The 25,022-nt window shown below is 42.5% G+C and overlaps 1 protein-coding gene across 6 annotated transcripts in view; it reads right to left on the bottom strand.

The window, feature by feature from the left end:
• Positions 1 to 25,022, bottom strand: part of CIT (citron rho-interacting serine/threonine kinase) — a 257,696-nt gene that overhangs the window by 172,818 nt on the left and 59,856 nt on the right. For 3 of the 6 annotated variants that reach the window (XM_077461438.1, XM_077461435.1, XM_077461436.1), the window contains exons 10-12: positions 7,026 to 7,209; positions 1,219 to 1,324; positions 318 to 461 (exon numbers count right to left, since the gene is read on the bottom strand). In XM_077461438.1, coding sequence (XP_077317564.1) covers positions 318 to 461; positions 1,219 to 1,324; positions 7,026 to 7,209 — 434 coding nt within the window. Of the gene's footprint in view, positions 1 to 317; positions 462 to 697; positions 1,049 to 1,218; positions 1,325 to 7,025; positions 7,210 to 7,559; positions 7,734 to 25,022 lie in introns of those variants that run through there. The other 3 variants (XM_077461440.1, XM_077461439.1, XM_077461441.1) reach the window with 3 other exon arrangements.

Below are 25,022 nucleotides of genomic sequence, written 5' to 3' on the forward strand. Positions count from 1 at the left end.
CCATCAAATAGCCCATAGAGGACAGTGGGCTGTGTTCATGTTTGCTCTGCATCAGCAGAACAAACTCGGACCTATCATCTACCTGCTCAGTGGGGATCAGCAGAGAGATTCCTTCTGAGCACTCTATAAGGGCTGGGCCTTTATAGAATACACACAAACCCAGGTCTCGGATTGCTACAGGTTACTGAATATTAAGGATACTTTTACACTGTTATTAAATTAAGTTTCACGACTCTAATCCACTTTGAGGCCCACTCTAAGCAATCTATGGAGTAAGTGGGCATTATATCCAATAATGGATATGCTCTGATGCTCACGCTGCATTCTGTGATGTAAGTTGCCAGGTCTTGTTCCAGAAGAGACCTCTGGGTTTCAGATGCTTTTAATTCAACTTCTTTCTGGCTGAGAACAGCCTCCACTTCAGACACCCGACGATGTAGTCGAGTCATTTCTTGCTCCATCTGTAACATACACAAAATGAAAAAAAGGATTTAACCAGCTCACTGGGAGCCAAAACTGGTGCCTAAAACGCAGAACAACATATTGCCACAACTAGTGCACAGAACTGGTCACAGCGAGCTCACTTCTTCTAATGGTGGGCTCACAAAGTCATCCACAGGATTGCTGTTCACATATACACACAGTCCGAAGAAAATCCCCACAGCACACAGGTTTTCAATAAGATAGTCATTTTCACCTGCTTGTGTCCCTTCAGTATTATCCCAAATCCAGCTCTGATGAGAAGACGGTTTGCCTCATCATCACATAAATCAAGAATAAACCATATGAGTCCTTCATAAAGTCTCCAATATGTGGGGGTAATCAGATTCCAGCCAGTTTCTTTGCCCAAGATCATAAGTTATGTACAATGAGTAAAGTTTAAGGATTTATATGAACAAGGCCTTAAAGTCTATTTTTATTCGAGAAAACTGAAAGACCTCATAGAAATCAGATTATAGTTTCCACCGATGGAGAAAGTTGTCCTCCTTACCCAAACAAGAGGCTTCCTAAAAACGATTTAAGGTGGGCGATCCAGAGAAGTCACTTGAGAATTTAAAGAATAAAGAGGGCTTTCAAGCTGAGGGCATCTGTATGTTGGCAGTGTTGCTGGAAAAGTGCTCTACGCCCCAAAAGTTTAAAACAATTTCTTGATCCCCAGGTACGCACTGGAAGGAAATTTCTGCAGCAAACAGGAAGGCCAAACGCTGGTTTAAATACCTTGTGGCATTTGTCCTGTGTGTCCTGTAGTTCTTTGCTCTTGAGAATTAACTTCTTCTCCATGGAGCTCGTCTTGGCTGGAGAGTCCAAGCCAGACAGAATAGACCTAAAGTAGGAAACAAAGAAATACAAATTTTCAGGAAAACCACATGATTAGCACTTCATTTATTCCAATATGCAAAACTCCTTCTCAGACAAATTTGCTCATCCCCAGACAGCACACAACTCAATCATCATAAAACAAGATTCATCCACCCTGCAATCAGATAATTCTGTAAGCCCTTGTTAATTTTATTTTCAGCTCCACTCATTTCCATTTATTACTAACAAACAATTGCCCATCAAACTAACATAAATGCAACAGAGATGTAGCATCCCCTACAATGTACATCATACGCCACCAGTTTCTTAGGATGGGGAAATCTTAGGCTGCCCATACATAGTGCAAATTTATTTTCTGCAGAAATTCACACAATTTCCCCGTCAATAGACTGTATTGACAGGGAATGAGTAATTGCCCTCTCCCAGCAGAGGGCGAGGGAAGCTATCCCAACGGGGAGAAGACCATGATTATTGCTAGCTGCTGTAGCAGCCACTAGCGATAATTGCAAGAGAATCCAGCAGGCTGATTGTACCCAAGTTTTCATCGGTTAACTTGGGTAAAAGCAGCTTGCCAGATTCACTTGCGATTATCGCTAGAAGCTGCTATAAACGGTTCAAAACTCAGCTGGTTCCTGCTGACATCTTCCTTGTAAAATACTAGTTTGTAAGAAGTATTTTCAGCAGAGGAAAACATATCAGATGATTTGCCACCACCTGTGTGGTCCAAACAACAATATTCCTATAGAAGGATTATTATGAAATAATAGAATAAGATGCAAGCTTTCCAGAATTGAGTTCCTTTCTTAGACAATATACCATTATGCAATGCCTGAAGAAGACATCTAAGTCCTGAAAGCTTACTTGTTGTGTAACTTAAAGTGGTTGTAAACCCTTACATATGCCCAGTGAAGTCACTGGCCTCAGGTAATACACAGAGATGAAAAAAAACATCCTGCATAAGTTGCACTAGTTTATCCGTAGTCTTCGCTTCTCTACAGCCGTTCAAAGTACAGGATGTATACAGCTTGTCTGAGCTTTCAGGGCACGGAGCTGAAATTACACTCTGCAGAGCTCAGTGAGGACGTTGAGAGCTGATTGGAGGGGAGGACCCCCCTCCCCCTTTCACACAGGAACAAAGCTGAGGTTGTCAGTCAGAGGCCATGTGCTGACAAGGAAACTTATCATAAGTGACTTATGTAGATAGAGGAATGAGGCAACAGACAGAAATGACACTTAGGGGTTGATTTACTAACTGGAGAATGCAAGATCTGGTGCAGCTCTGCATAAAAACCAATCAGCTTCCAATTTTTTTTTTTGTCAAAGCTTAAATTGAACAAGCTGAAGTTAGAAGCCAATTGGCTACCATGTACAGCTGCCCCAGATTTTGCACTCTTCAGTTTTAGTAAATCACCCCCTTCATGCTCTGGACTGAGACAAGTACACAGTATACAGGGATATGCTTTGTTCATATTTCATGTCTGATGTTTAAGTTGCCAATAAAAGGCATCATTTGAACTTCAAAAACTTTCTGCATTATTCGATGGCTAACATGGTACAAGACTCCACTAAACTTGAGAATAAAAAAAATGCATTATATTGCAGCCTGCAAGTCCTTTGCGGCTGTGGCTGCATTCGTTTTCTTTTTTAGCCAGCACATTTTCTACCAAGAATGAAAAAATACACATTCATCCTGTCAGAAATGTTGTATCTTTGTAATGTCCTGGGCACTGAACTGAAATCTCAAACAATGTTAACACCTTTCTCAGCTATGTTCTGTAAACTAAAAAGTAACGCCCTTCTATGTAAGAGAGACAAGTAAATGGAAACAATTTTGCTGTTCACATCAGAAGCACAGCCTAGGTCAGTAATGGCAAACCTTGGCACCCCAGTGGTACATTTCCCATGATGCTCATGCACTCTGCAGTGTAGTTGAGGATCATGGGAAATGCAGTTCCAAAACATCTGTGGTGCCAAGGTTCGCCATTACTGACCTAGGGAATGATGCTTGACCCTCCATAGACACAGTGCACAGAGCAATGACAGCCTAGAACATGAAGTATGTTACTGGCAAGATCACCAAGTGAAAATAAGCCCTAAAAAGAGAAAATATACTGTATATATATCTAGACATTCTTCAACTGTAATATACTGTAAGCGCTAAGTTTTATATGTTTTGATATTTTCTTTTGTTGCATATTGCATGATTTGTTCACCATAGGCGAACTGTTTGTAGTGGATTTTGAGGGCTTAGGTTATATTATCTAGGTATATCTCTTGTTCAGTTGTATAGATCATTTATGATGTTCAATATAAAAATTGTGTCTTGAATTATTTAGATACCTTGGACCAGTATTTTGGGGCATTTGTTTGAGGTATCGTCACATCAACAATTATAAACGTCCTTCCTTCCATTTCCAAGATCTATTATTAATAATCAGGAAAAATGCCTAACTGAAATTACAGGTAGAGCTACCAGTTCATGAAATCCCATGTGCAAACAGACAAATAAAAGGCTACCTTAAAAAAAATTGTCTGGGCTTCTTAAAAAGTATAGAATAATAACGGAACAAAAAAAAAATCTGTTAACAGAACAATTATGCCTTCCTCTGAAATAGATATTGATTTCACTACTGGATGAGCAGAAGGAAAAAACAACAACATTCTGAATTAACAGTCACGTGAAGTATGTTAAGGAAAAATCTTTGAACCATTTACAAGTAAATAGGAAGGGTTTTAAAGGAGAGAAAGAACTGAAAGAAATATAGGGACTAACTGCTAACCTCCCTCTGAAAATGCTGGTTGCTTGGCTGTCTCTGACTTCATTACTCTGAAGTGTGTAGCACCCAAAGTCAGAGTGGCGTTAAAACGCCTCACCTGTATATTTTTGGGGGGTTATTCAAAAAGTATCGAATCAGCATGAAAGCCAGGCAACCAGCATTCTCAAAACACATTTCCTTTAAGACTGAAAATATATCACATGTGAACCTACCAGAATGGAGAATATTGGAAGTTGCAGTTTTCTGGCTTGTTTTTGAGGATGCAAGGTGTGAGAATGGTCTTCAACCTTCCTTTACTGCTGATCTTTAACAAGCAGGTGCACATATTTTCACCCAAGTTGCACATCCTTGTTCCAGATCAGAGGCTTGCTAAGCAGTAATGGAAGGTTAAGGATTACAAGCCTTAAAATTTGTACCTTCTAAAAACAAATCAGCAGTGGCAACTTGTGTATTTCTACCCACTAAATATTGCAAGCATAATTACATGTGCATAACATTAAAGTGGTTGTAAACCTGAGACATGAAATATGAACAAAGCAAACAAAGCATATCCCTCCATAGTGTGATCTGGTCTCAATGCGGAGTACTAAGAGCCAGTGCGGCTTTGAAATCACACTACTTCAGCACGATTACAAAACCAAACAGTGCGATTTGCACTGCCGATTTCATTGCGGCTTGCAAATTCATTTAACAGAAGTCTATGCAAGTTGCAATGAAATCGGAAAAAAAGTAATGCAGGAACCATTTTCACAATCGCTGCGACATGAGTTCTATTGCTGGCAAGCAATTTGGAACCATCAAATCACATTGGTTTGAACAGAGGCTTAGATTCATTTCTGTCTGCGGTTTTGTTCCTCTGCTATCACCATGAATCACTTCCGACAAGTTTTCCTGACACCAAGAGAAAAACGGTGACGTGAAGGGGAGCTACAGCTGATTGACAGCCTCCGCTCTGTTCCTGTGTGCTTTGTGAAGGGGAGTGTGTCCCTGCCCTCCAATTAGCTCTCAGAGCTCTCCTCACTGAGCTCTGCAGAGTTTAACTTCAGTTCCCTACCCTCCTGTTTTCTGGACTTTGAATGGGTGTAGAGAAGAGAAGACTGCAGATAAACAGGTACAACTTATTCAGGAGGATTTGTTTCATCTCTCTGTGTATCATCGGAGGCCAATCACTTCAGTGGGCATATGTAAGGGTTTAGATCCACTTTTAGCCATTTTGGATACTCCTAAAAAAGGTTATCCTATTTTAGTTTTCCAAGGGAAGATGGGGAAAAAAAAGGTTTTATCAGGTTTTTAAAATGCTGGGCATTCCAAATTATCTCACAAGTGTGGGGAAATAGTGACCACACTATAACTTTGCTTACATTTAAAAACTTGTGACATAAAAATTTAGCATTTTATTAGGTTCAGACAGTAGAACGTGGGTTGTACAAGTTCACTAGTCATGGCTCAATCACACCAGATGCAATCCTATGCGGTTTGCTTTATTCTGAACCACAGGCAAACTGCATGCCTACTTTAAAAGATCACACATAGCAATAGATGCTAAATGGTCCTAGATACGGCATGGTTCCTACATCTAACGTGACAAGCACTAAGGAACCCTGATACAGTATAGCGATATGGGAAACTGGTGAGAAAAATAAAATAAAAATCACACTATATCACTTAAACTCCAAGATCAATAGATTGGCGTATGCTCACATAATTTGAATATAGCATATTTACACATTAGGAGAGACCTATCAAATGTTACTGTTTAAATTGTAATCTGTTATATTTTTGAAGTATGTTCTTGAAAAAATGGCATCTAAATGGTCCTTATGGGCCATGTGTCACAAGAATACAGATCACAGAAAATAACTCCCGTATAAAAAATATATATATATATAGGTAAGGTTTGAAAATCGAATGATATTAAGCAGAGCACAAAAAAAAAAAAAGTGAAAACATGTTATATATCCTAAACTTTATGTTCATGTCTTTTTAATATTGAGTCAGAGGAGGAAAAAAAATTAAAATCTTTGCCACGCACATCCTAGACTAGTCTCAAAATAGAAGGGCAATTTAGAATGAAGCTCACGAATGCATAAACAGTGATTGCATAACAGCAGCCAGGTTATTAAAGTGCTGCTACACTTGATACAATGTACGGTAGATGTGTCACACTTGCAATGCTGCAGGAACTATGCAGATGAATTTGCTTGTATGGAACATCACACACCTATCCAAAAACCTTGATGTGCCTTTTTTTTTTTCAAAACAGGCATAACCTTAATAAATGCAGAGCTTATTATGTCATCCGTAACACGGTTCAAAAAGTATGCCATGCGATTTGATCGCAGCTTTACGGCATCTTTATCGATGTCAGGCGCTGAAATAAGGGATCCACCCATCCTATATAAAGTTTGCTTGAAAAGTACCTTCCTGCCATATTGAAAAAAAGCAACGCAATATTTTTTATAGGTAGCCCAAAAATGTCACTAGCAGAGAGTGAGATACAGCATCCTTGCTTTAAAGGAGCAAGGAGGTCACAAGCCACAAACTGATTGTGAGGCTTTTCGGATGTGTTCCATACAGAAAATATTGATACATTTAATTGGCCTCGTTATTTTATGTTTTAATGGTTGGCACCTGATTAAATTAGATGGTTTCAAAACCTCAATAAATTCAGCACACAGCAAACAAAAAGTGTGGGTTTAATCCTTTACGCTATATAAGGCTTGCATGTCAGATATTTGAGCGAAACTCAGAACGCTGTCTTCTGCACAGCAGCAACATTACAGGGGAAAGGGAAGGATCCAGCTAGAAGTATACGTATTCATGTCAGCAGGGGTAGTGTGATGCAGATAGCATACAAACACCACTGCGGGCCACATAAACCTGCATTCTCCAACCAAGTCAGGACAGTCACTCGTTCATTTTACTTACTCAGATTTGGTGAATGCACCAAGAGCCTTTATGTACGAAAAGCCCACGAATGGCAAATCTTCGCCCGAGAAACCTGCAGCATTCAGGTGGCGCGAAGGGGGTACAGCCCGTAAATTCTTCTCCGGCTCATCAAAATTTGAGGTGTCATCGTCAGACTTCAAGGCAGGAACGAATGGAGGAGGAGCTGGTCAGAATGAGAGAAATGAGGATTACAACCCAGGAACCTGCTTCATTAGCTGCACCAGCACTGCAGCTTGTGCTCTCTCAGGAACTGGCAGACTGAGTCACTGCTATGAAATCTATTACAGCAACAAGATATTAACCCCTCCATTACCGCTACGCGGGAACATCCCCTCTCTAAAAATGACTTGTTTTCCCTGGATCATTTCACCTGCCTAGGAAAAGCAACCATTAGCTATAGTTTTACCTACAAGGTAACAATGTTCATTTACAAGGATGTGTCCTGCTTTCTTGTTTTGCTGCTGATGGCAAGATGGTATCTAGATGTGAGATGTGAAATATCCAGATGATTACCAGATAATACACAGACTGAGCGATTACCAAATCCTCTCTCTTTTACAGCTGCTTGAGATGTGCGGGAGTGTCGATCCATCTATTTCAAGGGCCATGTAAATACACAACGTGTTGCCTGGAGAGGCCATGAAGCAGCTCCTGAGATAGCAGCCTAAGGAGGCATTGTAATATTGAAGATCCTCCTGGTTCTAATACGGTTACCATGGATCCAGAATAAATCTCCTCTGGGCCAATAGGATATAGGAAAAAAAAAAAAAAAGGGAAATATCCCACTCTACACAGACTGTCATCTAGATTTCACCATGGTGTTTCAATTCAAGCTGATGGGGGAAAAAAAGGAAAGAACATATGTGCAGTTATTGTGGCGCGACTCACACAAACATAATGCTGGCATAGGGCACAGAAACAACTTAAATGCTTCAATTATAGTACATTATTTAATAAAACGGAGCAGCAAGCTCACAGACCGCTCAGGATTTTGCCTAGAGAAAAAAAAAATTGCCTTGTTTGCTGTTTTTTTTAGGGTCACTTAGGCCATGGAATGCAGCATCTCATTTCTGCACACTGAGCAGGAACAATGAGTCAAGAAGCGGCACAGGCCACACTGAGCAGGTCAATTTAAATTTCAATGAGACCACTGGTTGAAAAGCAGTCTTCATTACAGCCATCCACACGGTTCACACAGTATATGCACAAGGGAGCAGATCTGAAAAAAACATTAAATTAACCACTTGTAGAAAAAAAAAAAAACAGCAGTAAACGTGTGCATATTAAAGCAACACATTAGGTATAAATGGGCCTGCGAGCATGTACCCATCTTCCAATGAGAAAACAGGAATACATCCAGTTATATATTTACACCTACGCACTGAAGCCGGCCTTGATATTTTCCAGTTGTCAAACTAAGGGTAAACATGTGACAATCCTGTGCGTAAGCCCATATTCAGAAGCAAAATAATGGATAAAACTCACTCGCCTCCTGCATTTAGGTTATCTGAACACAGGAGAAATTATCTGTGAAGCAGAAAGAAAAGGTTCTTCCTCCCAGATCGAGTTCTCCAGAGTTTAGCTGTACTTGACTTTACCCAAATTTATGTGCGTTTTGACACGTTCGAGTGTTTAACATGCCTCAGATGCACCAAATTCAATTTTCTCTAAACACAGCTAATCTAAATACACCTAAACACAAGCAAACACGCAGTGTGAATTAGCCAAATATAATCATTATAAGGATTTACAATGCATTCATAAAGCATTCAGACCCTCTTCGCTTTTTTCAATTTTGTTATGTTGTAGCCTTATAGTACAGTTGTTTATATGGATGCACCGACAGCAGTATTTTAAGTATGAGTACTGATACTTTTTCTCAAGTACTTGCCGATACCAATTACTGATTCCCATTTTATACTTGGATGCATTTATTTTGTGAGATTTGTCATGCCATTTGACAATTCAAAATCGCATGACAAGTCACACCCGATTTGTAATTTCATTGCGGCTTGCATTGACTTCTGGTTAAATGAAGTCGCAATGAAATCAAGAGGTCTAATTGCACTGATCGGTGGCTTTTAAACTGAGCTGAAGCAACGTGATTTCAAAGCTGCACTGTAAAGGAGCTGCCCTATGCGGGACGAGCATAAACCCCTCCAAAAAGCCTCCCCACCTCAAAAAAATAAGTTTGCAGGAATGAGTTGTGAGTTTTAGCTATTTGAAAATGTAAACAGGGCCTGACAGCTGAATGTCTCCATCCACTCCTTCCTATGTACTTGTATAAAGATGGCCATACACTATGCAATCTGATAATCTCTGTACAATTTCCTTTAGATTTACTAGAACTATGGAACAGGAGGACTGAATATATCAATTTGAATCAAAATCAGGTACGCCCTTGCACTACATGGGAGATCTAAAAGGAGATTGTACATTTTGATTGCAATGTATGGTCACCTTAAAGCCTAGCACATACGAGTCAAAAGCATGCGGGAAAACCAGTGGTCAACCGGCTCCCAATCAGCTCTTTCAGCCAATGGCTGACAGTGTTGACCGGAGTGTTCTGGCGCGGGGGGGGGTACCCTGTTAGAACACAACACCTTAGCAGGGGAGATAGTTGGGGGGATTGTTAGTACAGCGGCTCAGACCGGATCTAGGTTGAATGAAAAAACTGATGTGTACCAAGCTTAAGGGAAGAAGTAGGTGGTGGTATAGTAATGAGGGAGGTGTGGTCCAGACTGGTAATTCACACCCTATCACACCCTTTTCTGTGATGAAAAAACACAGAGAATGATGGGAGCTGACCTACAGGAAGTGATGCAACCAGAAAATAGGATTTTTGTAGTCACCGTAAAATACTTTTCGCTGAAGTTCATTGACGGACACAGCTCCTTTAAATCTTGACCATAGGGTTATCATGCCACCTTCAGGACTAACCAGAACATGTAAAAACAGCAAGACTGCATGGCTCCGCCCAGGGAGCGGTCCCTCTGGCTATAACCCCTCAGGCTGCTTCCTGCAGCTCAGTACGTCTACAAGTAGTACAACGTAAAATAGGAGGGGTGGGTGCTGTGTCTGTCAATGAACTTCAGAGAAAAGGATTTTACGGTGAGTACAAAAATCCTATTTTCTCTTTCATTAATTGACCAACACAGCTCCTTTAAATCTTGACTGTAGGGACGTCCCCAAGTGACGTCAAAACGAGGGGTGGAAACAGCAAAACATAACTTCACCCACAACCAGAGGAACGCCTCAACAGAGCAGTTGCCATCTAAAATGGCCGCACCAGAACTTGCGGCCAACGTATGCATCAAAAATGCGTTTACAACCAAAATTTTTACTTTTTTAGAAAAAGGAAAAGGTGTAAATTACAACTTTACACAGCCCCTGCAAAACTTTTCGGCCAAAGAAAGCATCCCAAGATGCGCTTACATCAACTTTATAGAAGTTTGTGAATGTGTGAACGGACAACCAAGTCACTGCCTTATGCACCTGGGAGACAGACGCTTGATTTCGGAAAGCCCAGGAGGTCCCACTTGCCCTGGTGGAATGGGCCATCACAGGAAGGGGGGCACCCACGATCTGTCCGATCCACCGGGAAATGGTGGTCGACGAGACCGCTAGACCTTTTTTCGGACCAGTCACCGAAACAGAGAGTCTGACTTCCAGAAGGCAGCCGTAGCAGAAAGATATACCCTCAGAGCCTGGACCACGTCCAGGGAATGTAGGGCAATTTCTTTTGGATGTGTCGGCTTAGGACAAAGGGATGGTAATACAATGTCCTCATTGAGACGGAATGCCGAAACGGCCTTTGGAAGAAAAGAGGGTTGCGGACGTAGCACCGCCTTATCCTTGTGGATAACCAAAAAGGGCGACTTGCAAGACAAGGCTGCCAAGTCAGAAACCCTCCTGGTAGATGTAATAGCCACTAGAAAGACAACTTTCTGGGAAAGAGCCAACAAGGGAATTTCCCCGATGTTCTCAAATGGTAGTTTCTGAAGCGCCGATAGCACCAGGTTCAGATCCCACGGAGGTAGGGGTGGTCGAACCGGAGGGGCTACATGCTGAACCCCTTGTACAAAGGTGCTTACCAATGAGTGAGATGCCAAGGGGCGTTGCAAAAAGACAGCCAAGGCCGATATCTGTCCCTTGATGGTGCTTAAGGCAAGTTTTTGATCCACTCCTTGCTGTAAAAACCGCAGGATCCTGGAAACCGAATAAGTGCACGGACGCCACCCCATCTCCTCGCACATGGAGATGTAGGTCTTCCATGTACGATAGTAAATATTCCGAGAAGAAGATTTCCGTGCCCTCAGCATAGTGGAAATTACCGAGTCCGACAGACCTTGGCACCTGATTTTCAACAGCCATGCCGTTAAAACCAGAGAAGGTAAAGCAGGATTGAGTATCGCACCTTGCAATAGGAGGTCTTCTCACATCGCCAACCGCCAAGGAGCATCTGCCACCAGGCGTACTAGGTCGGCATACCAGGGACACCGAGACCAATCTGGGGCAATCAATATTACTGGAATCCCCTCGGCCTCCAATCTGCATAGCAGACATGGTAACAGTTTGAGTGGGGGAAAGGTATAAATCAGCCGATAATGCCCCCATGGAGCCACCAACGCATCTGACACATCCGCCCAGGGGTCTCTTTTCCTAGACACAAACCTCTGCACCTTTTGATTGAGCCGAGAGGCCAAGAGATCCACATCTGGTGTGCCCCACCACAGGCAAAGAAGTCTGAATACCTCCGGATGCAATGACTATTCTCCTGGGTCCAGCATCCCGCAACTTAGGTAGTCCGCCTGCCAGTTTTCTACGCCCGTGATGTATATGGCCGACAGTGCATGTCGTTCTGCCCACTGTAGGATATGATGGACCTCCCGTTCCTTGTTCCTCCTTGATGGTTGACATATACCACTGCCGTGGCATTGTCTGACTGGATCCTGATCGGACGCCCTTATAGCCTCTTTGACCATGTGGAGAGGCATAGCCTGATCGCCTGAAGTTCGAGCACATTGATCAGCAGCTGGGATTCTTCACGCGACCAAAGGCCCTGGGTCGACTGTGCCCCCGGAACTCCATCCCAACTGGTCAGGCTGGCATCTGTTGTGATCACCGTCCAATGGAGAGGAAGGAACGATCTCCCGGACCAAAGGGCCGGAGACCTAAGCCACAAGAGAAGGGAATCCCTGACTAACTGGCTCACCCGAAACTGTCGATCCAGGTATAATGATGGAGATTTGACACAATTGGACAGGCTCTCCTTCTGCAGGACTCGGGTGTGAAATTGGGCGTACGGTACCGCCTCGCATGCAGAAGAGCAGCGACGACCATCTGCAGTTCATCAACATTTTTACTGTGGCTCGGAGAGTCTGCAGTTTGTCTGAAGGGAGAAAAACTCTCGCTTCCACAGAGTCCAGCAGTAAGCCCAGGTACTCCAGGTGTTGAGTCGGCACGAACACCGACTTGTTTTATTTCAGCACCCAACCAAACTCCTGTAGAGTTTGCATGGTGATCGCCACATCCTCCCTTAATTCTGAGGCGGAAGCTGCTCTCAGAAGAAGGTCGTCTAGGTAACCCACAATTGTGATCCCACATTGCCTTAACAGTGCCAGAATTGGAGCTAACACTTTGGTAAAGACTCAGGGTGCTCACACCAGGCCAAAAAGGGAGAGCTACGAATTGGTAGTGTTCTTCCCCAACTGCAAATCGCAGAAGCCTCTGATGCCTGAGGCATATGGGTATATGCAAGTACGCGTTCTGGGTATCCAGAGGTGCCAGGAAGTCCCCCTGATGGAGTGCAGCGACCACGGAGCGAACTGATTTCATCCTGAGCCTTTGTACTTTCAAAAACCAGTTGAGGGCTTTTAGGTCCAGGATTGGACATGCCTCTTCCTTTATGGGGAGTACAAACAGATTGGAGTAGAATCCCTGAAACCTTTCCAGCTTCGGAACAGGCACTATCACCCTGTGTAGGAGCAGGTGCTTTACTGCCCCTAACAGGGCTCCCCGGCAAGCCGGGAGAAAAGGTATTCTGGAGGGAAAAAATCTGTTTGTGGACAAGAAAGAAACTCTCTCTTGTAGCCGGATGAAACCAGTTTGCAGACCCATTGGTCAGACAGCAGTGAGGTCCACCGAGCTGCAAACTCCCAAAGGCGACCCCCCCCCCCCCCCCCCCGCCCGACAGGCGGGGGCAAACCTTCATGCGGTAGCATTTTTGTTTGCAGACTTGTTTGGCTTGCGAAACCTGGGACACTTTTGTCCTTCAGCAGATGCCCTGTCAGACTGGGAGCAGTTAGCTGTCGACCTGGGCAGGCGAAAAAGAAGTTTCTGAGCGGAGGGAGCATGCCTACGGCATGGCTCCTTACACTTCCTGGACTGTGGGAGTAACGTGCTCTTCCCACCTGTAACATTCTAAATAATGTCATCCAGTGAAGCTCCAAATAGCCTCTCACCAAGGAAGGGCAAATCTGCCAGTGCTTTTTCAGATGCTTGGTAGACAGAACAGTATTTCAGGCAAATCAGGTGCCATAGCACCACTGCTGATACTGATGCTCTAGAGAGCAGGGGGACTGCATCCAGGGCCGCATCACATACATACTTAACCACTTTCAGACCGGACGATTATGCTGGTCAAAGACCAGACCACTTTTTGTGATTCGGCACTGCGTCGCTTTAACTGACAATTGCGCGGTCATGCGACGTGGCTCCCAAACAAGATTGACGTCCTTTTTTTCCCACAAATAGAGCTTTCTTTTGGTGGTATTTGATCACCCCTGCGGTTTTTATTTTTTGCGCTATAAACAAAAATAGAGCGACAATTTTAAAAAAAAACAAATTTTTTTTACTTTTTGTTATAATAAACATCCCCCAAAAATATATAAAAAAACTTTTTTTCCCTCAGTTTAGGCCGATACGTATTCTTCTACATATTTTTGGTTAAAAAAAAAATCGCAATAAGCGATTATTGATTGGTTTGCGCAAAAGTTATAGCGTTTACAAAATAGGGATAGTTTTATAGCATTTTTATTAATAATTTTTATTTATTTTTTTTACTAGTAATGGTGGCGATTAGCGATTTTTATTTTGACTGCGACATTGTGGGGGACCCATCGGACATTTTTGACACATTTTTGGGACCATTGTCATTTATACAGTAATCACTGCTATATAAATGCAGTGATTCCTGTGTAAATGACACTGGCAGTGAAAGGGTTAACCAGTGGGTGGCAGTGTAGGGGTTAAGTGTTCCTAGGGGTGTGTTACTAACTGTGGGGGGTTGGGCTTTCATTTAGTGAACACTGATCTCTGCTCCAATCACATGGAGCAGAGATCAGCGTCACTAGTTGCTAGACAGAATGGAGAAATGCTGTTTACACGGCTTTTCCTCCATTCAGCCGTCCCGTGAGACGAATGCCCGCGGCGATCGAGTCCGCGGGTCCCGCGACCGGACTCATGGGGGTCCCGACCAGCGCGGGAGCGCGCCGCCGCCGGCGTGCTCCCGATGGCAGGGCGGCATTGAAGATTGGACGTACATGTACGCCAATATGCCTGCCCGTGCCATTCTGTTGACGTACATCGTCGTGCGCTGGTCGGGAAGTGGTTAAGGCCATGTACTGATCTGCCAATTCTACGCAGACCGAGGCAGACTGTTGCTTCTCCATTTCACAGTGCAATAACTTTGCCCACTCAGTAAGTGTCTGCGACACCAAGGCTGTGGCCAGTACAGGTCGTAATGCTGACCCTTACTACCGTAAACATGGACCGGGCCACTGCCTCAGCTCTCCTGTCGGTAGGGTCCTTGAATGCAGGAGTCCCTTCTACCGGAATCGGGGTTACTTGATTTAACCTGGATACCGGAGGGTCAACGACCAGAGGAGCCGTCCATTTTTTAAGGAGGCTCTCCTCAAAGTGGTAACGGACCGCCATTCTTCTTGGGACTGAAAAGGCCCGTTGCTGGCTCCCCCATTCCTTGTAGATGAACTTATCAAAATAAGTCAAATACGGAAACACCTTAGGTGCACAGGTCGGTTTACAGGACCGAAAAGGGACCGACACCTCAGGAGAAGATCCTGCTGCATCCTGTATCTTCAGGATATCCCGCACAGCGGTGATACCTGCTCCTACTAGCACGTTTTCCTGCGCTGACCCGGACACGGAATCATCCTCACTGAACGGTCCTGGTCTGCATCCTCTGACATGTCAGAACAGGGGCCGCCAGTCACCGCGGGGCCCAAGTCTGAATCAGAGCACCTGGCAACGAATGTTTTCAGGACCGCTGTCAAAGTGTTCATAGGCACTGCATTGTTTGCAGGTGAGCCGGTTGCAATTACAGGGATTTCTGGGGAAGAAGCGCCAGCTTCTGATGCCAAGCTGACCCACCTCGCCTGCCACACTTGTGCTGCTGCTAATTGCTATGTTCTGTGACCAGTCACAGGTGCCCAGAGTGAAAAAAACGCCCTGTTCCGAGGTAAAACAGCCCAGCACTGGAGGTAAAACCGCGCTAAGGCTACAAGAAAATGGCCGCCGGCCGGAAAAAGTTTGAGAGCTGGATCTAAAATTTTCCGATAACAAAATCCGATCAGACTTTTTCCGATCACGTGTAGAGAATTCCGACGCACAAAGTAGCACTCATGCTCAGAAAAAATTTGGAGACGAAAGCTATTGGTCTCTGCGTAGTCCGGTCATACGTTTTCGACCTTGTGTATGCAACACAAGTTTTGGCCAAAATCTGTTGGAAAAAATCGACGGATTTTGTGGTCAGAATGTCCGACCGTTTGTACAAGGCATAAAAGTTTTGCTCAGGTCCCATGTAACATTTTCCAAGTATTTTGGAAACACAGTGGTCCCCTTTTCAAGATGACAGATGGTTAAACTTTTTCTCATCCTCACATAGGGCATATTTATCAGATAGATGATTATTGGAATTTCAATATGGAATTTTGAATCTACGTTCTAAAGTTACATTGTTTATTGGTATACTATGGCAAGATCTTACATTTCAAAAGCATATTTCAGTAGCATCAAATTGATATTCAGGCAGAATGAAACACAAAATCTCCTGCACACAAGTATGGCGGTCCAATACCAGCACTTGCCACTCAACACAATATAAAATGCACAACACCTTGCTGCCCACTTTGGACTGGGTTATCTCAAAGACAAATGAAAAAACACAAAAATGAGGGGGCACTCCAGCTTAGCACAGTATCTCTAAAACCGTTTATTCAAAAGAATTAGTAAATCTACTCTTTACTAATCTAGAATTAGTAAAGTATCTACTCACCAGCAACATGACGGACACAGCACTTGAAAGTTATACAGTCGGTTCGTCCACTCCACGTGCTCTTGGACTTGGGAGAACATCACCAACAATCCAAATGTCTTACATATTTCGTTTGCCGTGCGATCAAAATGTATAAGCCATTTAGTTCCTTGGTGATGTCCTCCAAAGCCCACGAGCACGTGGAGTGGATGAACTGACTGTATAACTTTCAAGTGCTGTGTTCATCATGTTGTTGGTGAGTAGATACTTTACTAATTCTCTTATATAAATGGTTTTAGAGATGCCCTAGGCCGGTGCACCCTCAAATTTTTTTGTTCTTCCATCGATATTCAGGTAGCCCTTATCTGCAAAAAAAAAAAAAAAAAAAAAAAATAGAGACAGGCCAGTGACTGCACATTTTGTGGAAGAACAAGCTAAAATACAACAACCTAAATTCATGTGCCATGATCATTGACTATATTCTCAAATCACGGTGGTCACATGAATACTGTTACATAGAATATTTCTGGATCCCCACCATGCTGACGGTGACATCCAGGGGTCTGAACGTAAATTTGTCTCTAAAGCCCAATACACATGGGCCGAATGCCAGGCAACATCAGCCGGTTAAAAAAAATAAAAATTCAATGTGTATGACAATCAATTTTATGGTGCAGTTTATTGAGGCCCCGACTAGGAATGAAGTTCTGCTGAACCTGGTAATCTCAAATCATTCAGAGCTTATTACCAATATTCATATAAAAAAATAAAATCTGGGTAGAAGTGACCATAACATGAATTCATTTAATATTAGCTGTAAGCAATAAAACACATACTGGAAAGATAAAAACACAACTTTAAGAAAGCAAATTTTCCAAGGATGAGGACTGCTCTCCAGGACTTAGACTGGGAGGGAATATTGGCATCAAAGGACACAAACCAGCAATGGGAATTCTTCAAAAAGACTGTATGCAAACTCACTGCAAAGTATATTCCCATGGGCAATAAGTTTAAAAGGCTAAAATTAAAACCTATGTGGCTCACAGCCAAAGGTAAAATGGCTATGAATAAAAATAAGCGCTTTTAAAAAATATATAAAAATGAAGAATCACCATCATCGTTTAAATGCTACAAATAATATAACAGAATATGTAAAAAGGAAATCAAGGATGCAAAAATTGAAAACAAACGACAGTTGCAAGGGATAGTGGGACAAACCCCCAAAAATTCAAGTATATTAAATAGTAAAAAGGTCAGGTCTAAGCATGTAGGCCCTTTACAAAATAATCTAGATCGGATGGCTGGGGACAAAGAGAAGGCAATTTAAGAAAAACTTTCTTAAGCTCTGTGTATACAAAGGGGCATGGGGGGGGGGGCTCGTACATAATGGCGGTGGTAGTGACACAGCCCCAAATGATCCACAATGGCTCAAAAGTTATATACAGTCCATAAATATTTAGACAGAATAAAGGTGGATAAAGCACCTGGACCAGATGGCATCTACAGATTCTAAAAGATTTGAGCTCTGTCATTTCAAGGCCATTGCTTCTAATATTTAGGGACTCATTAATGACTGGAATAGTACCACTGGATTGGTGCAGGGCCAATGAGGTGCCCATATTTAAAAATCAAAGTCTTTACCAAGTAACTGTAGACCTGTTAGTTTAAAGGGGTTGTAAACCCTCATGTTTGAGGGTATGACATGTTTGTTATTTTAAAAAAAAAATAAGCCTTACTCACTTTAACTTTTATAGTAGGGAGGATACTGGAGAGTTTAATAAAAGACCACATAGAGGAGTTCTTGCTAGAAGAAAATATTTTAAGCAACAGCCAGTATGGATTCATTAAAGACAGAAGTTGCTAAACAAACCAGGAGGTAGGAAAAACCTTGGATGGGGAGTGGCTGTGGCTGGATATGGTATACTTGGATTTTGCAAAAGCGTTTGACACAGTTCCCCACACACGACTAATGTGTAAGGTAAAGTCTACAGGCTTGGAAAGATCTATTTGTGAATGGATAGAAAACTGGCTAAAAGACAGAATTCAGAGAGTAGTGTTTAATGATTCTTACTCTGAATAGTCTAAAGTTATCAGTGGCATACCCTAAGGTCCAGTGTTGGGACCCTTAATTTTGAATATCTTTATAAATTATATAGGGTCTGGGATTAAAAGTAAAATTTCTGTCTTTGCAGATGACACCAAGTTATGCAGTGGAATAACGTCCCTACCGGATGTCTCCAATTTGCAAGCCATCCTTAATGCACTAATTGGGCAACTAAGTGGCAAATGAGGTTTAATGTTGATAAATGTAAAGTTATGCACTTGGGGGCTAAGAATATGCATCATACATACTAGGGGGAGTACAACTGGGGGAATGAATGGCGGAGAAGGCTCTAGGGCAGTGACGGCGAACCTTGGCACCCCAGATGTTTTGGAACTACATTTCCCATGATGCTCATGCACTCTGCAGTGTAGATGAGTATCCTGGGAATTGTAGTTCCAAAACATCTGGAGTGCCAAGGTTCGCCATCACTGCTCTAGGATTTTGGTATATCATAAGCTCAATAATAGCATGCAATGCCAAGCTGCGGTTTCCAAAGCGAGCAAAGTCCTTTCTTGTATTAATAGAGGTATGGACTCCAGAGAGCGATATCATTATGCCACCGTACAAATCATTAGTAAGACCTCATCTGGAATATGCAGTTCAGTTTTGGGTACCAGTTCTCACAAAGGATAACGGGGAACTGGAGAAAGTGCAGAGAAGGGCAACCAAACTGATAAGAGGCATGGAGGAGCTCAGCTATGAGGAAAGATTAGAGGAACTGAATGTATTCTCTCTTGAGAAGAGGAGATATGATCAACATGTACAAATACATAAGTGGCCCATATAGTGAACTTGTTGAGTTATTCACTTTAAGGTGATCACAGAGGACAAGGGGGCACGCTCTGCGTCTAGAGGAAAAAAAGATTTCCTCTCCAAACACGGAAATGTTTCTTCACAGCAAGAGTTGTGAAAATGTGGAATAGACTCCCTCCAGAGGTGGTTCTGGCAAGCTCAGTAAATTGCTTTAAAAAAAGGCCGGATTCTTTCCTAAATGTACATATTATAAATGGGTACTAATATTTATAGGTGAAGTTGATCCAGGGAAAATCAGATTGACTCTCAGGGGATCAGGAAAGATTTTTTTTCCCCTGCTGAAGCAAAGTGGAACATGCTTTGCTGGGGTTTTTCGCCTTCTTCTGGATCAACTGTGGATGATGGATTGTGTATATGAGATTGTATTATTATGTCTTTTTTCAGCCTATGTAACTATGTATGGCAGCCAGTCCAACAGACTGGCTTCTGTCGGATAAGCGTACTGAAAAAACAGCAGCTTTCCAGTTACCGATCAGGATGGTTGAGAGCCCTGAGATAAGACTTTTAGCGGGGGGGCAGCCCCCCGTCAGAACACAACAGCTCAGTAGGGGAGATCACTGTACTAAAGTTGGCTGGCTAGTACAGCAGCTCTGACCGAAGCCAACAGTTTTTTCCATTCAACCAAAAACTCATAGTGTGTACCAGGCTTTATTGCCTTTTTACAAGTACGCTGATTTAGTGTTTATGAAAGTATCTGCCGCTGCTTTTTTTCTTTTTTGCTCTAAACTTTGAAACATTTTATTTTTACCTTTTACTAGTATCATTTTGTTTACAATTATTACCTTATAGTACTACCTATAGCTCTTTGATTCCACTGATTTTGTGCACCATTGGCACTCTCCCACACAAACAGTGTATTCAACTTGACACTGACAGCTGCATCCAACTGTTGCCCATTATTGGTACTATGATCATACTGGACACCCTGGGGAGGAAGTATCATTTAGTGTATGCAGAGGCAAGGCACTTCAGCTTTACTGAAACACGCGGCTTAGCACTGTTAACAGAGTGTATGTTACCAACAGGCTACAATTTGTGTCACACATGGCACAAGTTTGTGCACTTGCTTGGTAAGCTGTACCCCGACAGAGGAAGGAGGCAATTGGTATTTGGGGTGGTCCTTGTGGACCTCGTCTGATCATGACCCTTTTTTTTTCAGATGCTTTTCGTCTTTCCCCGTTCTGTTTTAAACTAAAAAAAAAAAAAAAAAAAAAAAAAAAAGTTATGGCTGCACATAAACTTTACGCTAATGTGCTATTTACCATTAACAATGGCTTTTTCAAGCAGAAGACATCAAGTAAAAAATGCAATTGACGTAAGATATAGAGCTGATAAATACTATATCAAGCAAAGTATTTATGTACTAAAATAAAGAAAAAATACTTCAAGCAGTCAGAAAAAGAAAACTTTTATTATTTTGCAGCTTACTGATGCATTGGCTTTCTTTTTAAGGCTTTCTTTCCAGCTGATGATCTGGTCAGTAAGATTTTTGTTTTTCAACAGAACAAGCTGTCCTGCAGATGTAGCAGTTAGAGAGTTGAGACAAACCATTTACCACTGACAGGGGCACTTACAACAATCGCCTTTGTTTTTTATGTAAACCCACTATCCCAAAAGAAAAAAAAGCTGATCTTGTAACCTGCTTAAAAAGTGTGAGCTGGAGTTTGGCTTCAATTTATTGGTATATCTAAATCTGCTAGTACATCTAACATTCCCCACCACCCAAATTAACAATACTGCTGTCCAAAGGTGTCTCCGTTGCTCCTCCATCCAGAATGTAGGCACTATATTACAGGTAGTGTGTTACTGGCCAGATCATCAGGTGAAAACAGAGGGGAAAGTGCCCCCTGAAGAACGATCTGCCATGGATCTCTCTTCAAAGGTCACACAAGTGTAGCTGCTTGTTAAAGATATGTAAAAAAAATATGTTCATAGTTAGGGCACAGGTGCACTTTAAAGGATCAAATGCATTCAGGCATGTTATTTTGAACAGATACAGTATTAGCACTTGAACGCCTTTTGGATTATGAAAAGCTGCCAAGCAGAATGTTCTATTTCAGTATATTGATATGTCATCCACTGTCATCAACAGAGCAGAAGTAACTATATGCATAAGATTTGTGGAAAACTTTAGAAAGCCTAAGAAGATCAACAGAGTTATTTAAAAAAAAACATGAAAGAAAATATAACAAACCTATTATATTTTTGAAAGAAATCTTCTTAAAATGACACTCAAACAATGAATTTTTTTCATCACAGCGATAAAGCAATGGCATTTCTCTTTCATAGGAAAGGAAGATAGTTACTGCATCAGAGCTCCCAAGCAAAACACTAATCATGAACTATAAAGCATAGATAGTGTATATTAGAGGAGAGAAAATAAGAAAATGTATATGGAGTGGATGGATAGAGGTGATATAATTTGTCAAAACTAAACGGTCACTTATGATGAGCAGGTTCTGCAGTATGACAATTACAGGTCATTTACCCTGAAAGCTGCATAATCCACAGAAGTCATTAGCTTTCCAATGAATAAAGACACTCATGAGGTCACAACTCATATTGCAGGTTGTGTGTCCTAATGTCACCATTAGGTTATGGAACCAAAATCGAAGCCCCAAGCAATGCAGCCAACAGGTAATTGCAATCAACGCCAACACTTTTTGTTAGATTAAAATGATGATGGATTAGAACTAGGGGTGCAACGGATCAAAAAACTCACGGAACGGATCGTTCCTTGGATCAGAGTCACGGATCGGATCATTTTTCGGATCAGCAAAAAAAAAGACAAATCTTGTTACACCCACCGGAGTTTTAGACTTCACAGTTATTGTCAACACAAAACTGAGCTTATATTCTTTAATACCGACGAAATCTGACGGACTGTTTAGATGTTAGATTTTAAAAGCAGCAGCAAATCTGCTGACCTTACATGGTTGCTAATGTGACAGAACACCTCTGATTTTCACATTTAACTATTAGCAACCATGTAAGGTCAGCAGGTTTGCTGCTGCTTTTAAAATTTAACATCTAAACAGTCCGTCAGATTTACAAATACTGTATATAAGCATATAAGCTCCATTTTGTGTTGAAAATAACTGTGAAATCTAAAACTTCGGTGGGTGTAACAAGATGTCCGCTTGCCCCCTTTTTACTATCATTACTGTGCAGGAGTGTGGGGTGTAGCAAGATGTCGGTGACGAAACGTCACTTCCTGACGAGACAGCGGCCGCCGGGTGTACCAAGATGGCCGTGACTCCAGAGCTAGGCCGAAGCCGCGGCCTTTCCTAAGCCACGCGCTCCGTGGATCACATGGTGTGCCGATCTGAACAGGCTGACCCGTTCGGATCACGGATCAGTGACAATCCGTTGCACCCCTAATTAGAAACTCTGTCAGTTTTATTTACATTGTGTGTCCCTGTTGAGATTTCTCTTTACATTTTACCCCAGTATCTATGGCCACCAATGTCCACAAAGACCAACAGATGTCACCCCACATTTGAAAGTGGAGTGCCCCCTCATGCTTGGATTTGTGGATGGATTTGGTGCCAGACTTGGGTTTGGCTTTGGAAGTTAAGACCTGCAGAGTAATGAAAGGGACCCTTCTTGGCCTCTAATGAGTGTGTTCCCAGACTGAGCCCTAGGTTTCATCTGAGGAAGATGGTTACTCTTGCTGCTAGCAACATCCTCAAGGATGACAACCAGAGTAACTCTAAAGAGACCTCCCTCAAAGGACATGCAGAGTAAATGCTTTTTGCTTGCAGACTCCGCAGTCCAACACTATAGCCAAAGGAAGCGGGGAGGCAGACCTAGAACTGCTAGTAATGCTCACTGACAGCAGATCCATACAAAAGATGAGGCAAGATACCTCTAACAACTCGTCCACGCTGTAGTTCAAACCTGCGGGCATGAGTTCCAAATGCTCCATGACCAAGGAATCCACTGCCAGGTCCCTCAGTAATGCCTTAGATCAATCAGCTAGAGCACTTACAAATCCAGCCCACCAGACCTTGTTATATGGCCCTTGCACCCAGTTTTGCAGCTGGAATGTGTCTCTCACCCGCTTATCACGCTGCCCGCTGTCACTTGTAAACACAGAAGCCTTTTGTGCTTAAAAGGGACACCTTTGCTTTCAGTGGCTCCAGGATGTAGGTTCCTGCACATACTCACCAACGATGGAGGACAGATCTCCAGAAAGAGAAAAAGATCTCTCTGCAAGGCAAGGCTGAGCCGCCTAAACAGGAAGATACTAGAGCCGAGTCAGGTAGGATTAGAGATGAGAAGAAGCTTTGGGGGGGGTGGAGTTGGGGTTGCACTCTGTATATAGCGCACCCCTAAACCCTGCACTCTGTACATAGTGCACCCTTAAATTCTATACATAGTACATCCCTGGAAGTGCATTCTGTACTTAGCGCACCCCTGAACTCTGCAGGTAGAGTACTCCTGAACCTAGCACTCTGTACGTAGCGTAATCCTGAATCCTGCACTCTGTGCATAGCGCACCCCAGATACAACCTTTGAGGGTAACCATACTGCTGATACGGCCCGTGATTAAATTGAGTTTGACACCCCTGAGCTAGAGTCTGACAGATTAAGGTCATAGCCAGGGCAGACTGCAAAGAAGGGCCTGCCAGCAAGTTCTATTAAGGGCCTTCATACGCTTGTTGGTGGGGTCCATAGCTATAGATGCATCCTTCCCTGGATTGTAGACTCTTTGTTAAGAGGGATAAATAAGGGACTTGCATAGATGGAAAGGCCAGTTTTTGACATGGTTTGGAAGAGTGAACGCTATCAAAATGAGTATATTACCTAGAATAATTTCCATTCTACATACTGTACCTATTTCACTTCCACAGATTTCTTATTAAACGTATATGTAAAGCCTTTTTGTCATTGTATGGAATGAGTTGCCCTAGAATAGCCTATGATATTTTACGTAGAAGTAAATGGGAACGGGAAGTTGGGCTTCCAGAAGTGGCCTTGTAATATAAGTCTATGGTTTTGGTAGGTATCTTAAACTGGTGTCATGATTCCTCAAGTAAAGTATGGGTCCCTTTAGAAAAACCATTAGCAGGTAGAAACTTGGCAGATGCCCAATGGATCCTGGCTACTTCTAGGTGTCTCTCAGAATGGACATCTCCATTAACCAGGAATTCTTTATCAGTGTGGGATAGAATTAAAAAATTGGGTAAATATACCCCTCAAATATCTACCATGGCTCCATTGGGAGGATACAATTCGTTCCGCCCGGGGGAAGAGGTTGGAGCCTTGGGTCCATGGGGCTCATATGGGAACACAATATCTGCTAGGTATGCCCCACTGGGAACTCTCATTTTTCAGAGCTGATGGCATCCTTGGGGAGTTTACCTTTAGCCATGTGGAGATATTGTCAAATGATTGATTTCTTTAATAAACTGGAACATCAACTGAGGCCCTTTAGTTCCCTTACTACATTTGAGTCTTTGTGTATGAAGATCTCAGAACCTAGACATCTGTTATCTCAAATGTATAGAGTGGTCCTGAGTGGCCAATACACCTCAGTCCCCTATTTTATTAGAGAGAGTTGGAGAGAGAGCTAATCCATACTTTCACTTCTCTACAAATTAAAAAATGAATGTTATCAAATCACCTCAATAAGTTCTTACATACAAGAAATGTCATAAGTTTTTAGTTACATGGTATGGGAGCCCTGTCCCGCTGGCACAGATGTATTCAATAGCAGATGATTGCTATTTGAGGGGTTGTAAACAAAGGGATACATTTCTCCATATATGGTGGACCTGTC

This window comes from Lithobates pipiens, unplaced genomic scaffold (genome assembly GCF_037356315.1).
Source record: "Lithobates pipiens isolate NorthernLeopardFrog02 unplaced genomic scaffold, aLitPip1_a1.2 Scaffold_3, whole genome shotgun sequence".
NCBI lineage: Eukaryota > Metazoa > Chordata > Amphibia > Anura > Ranidae > Lithobates > Lithobates pipiens.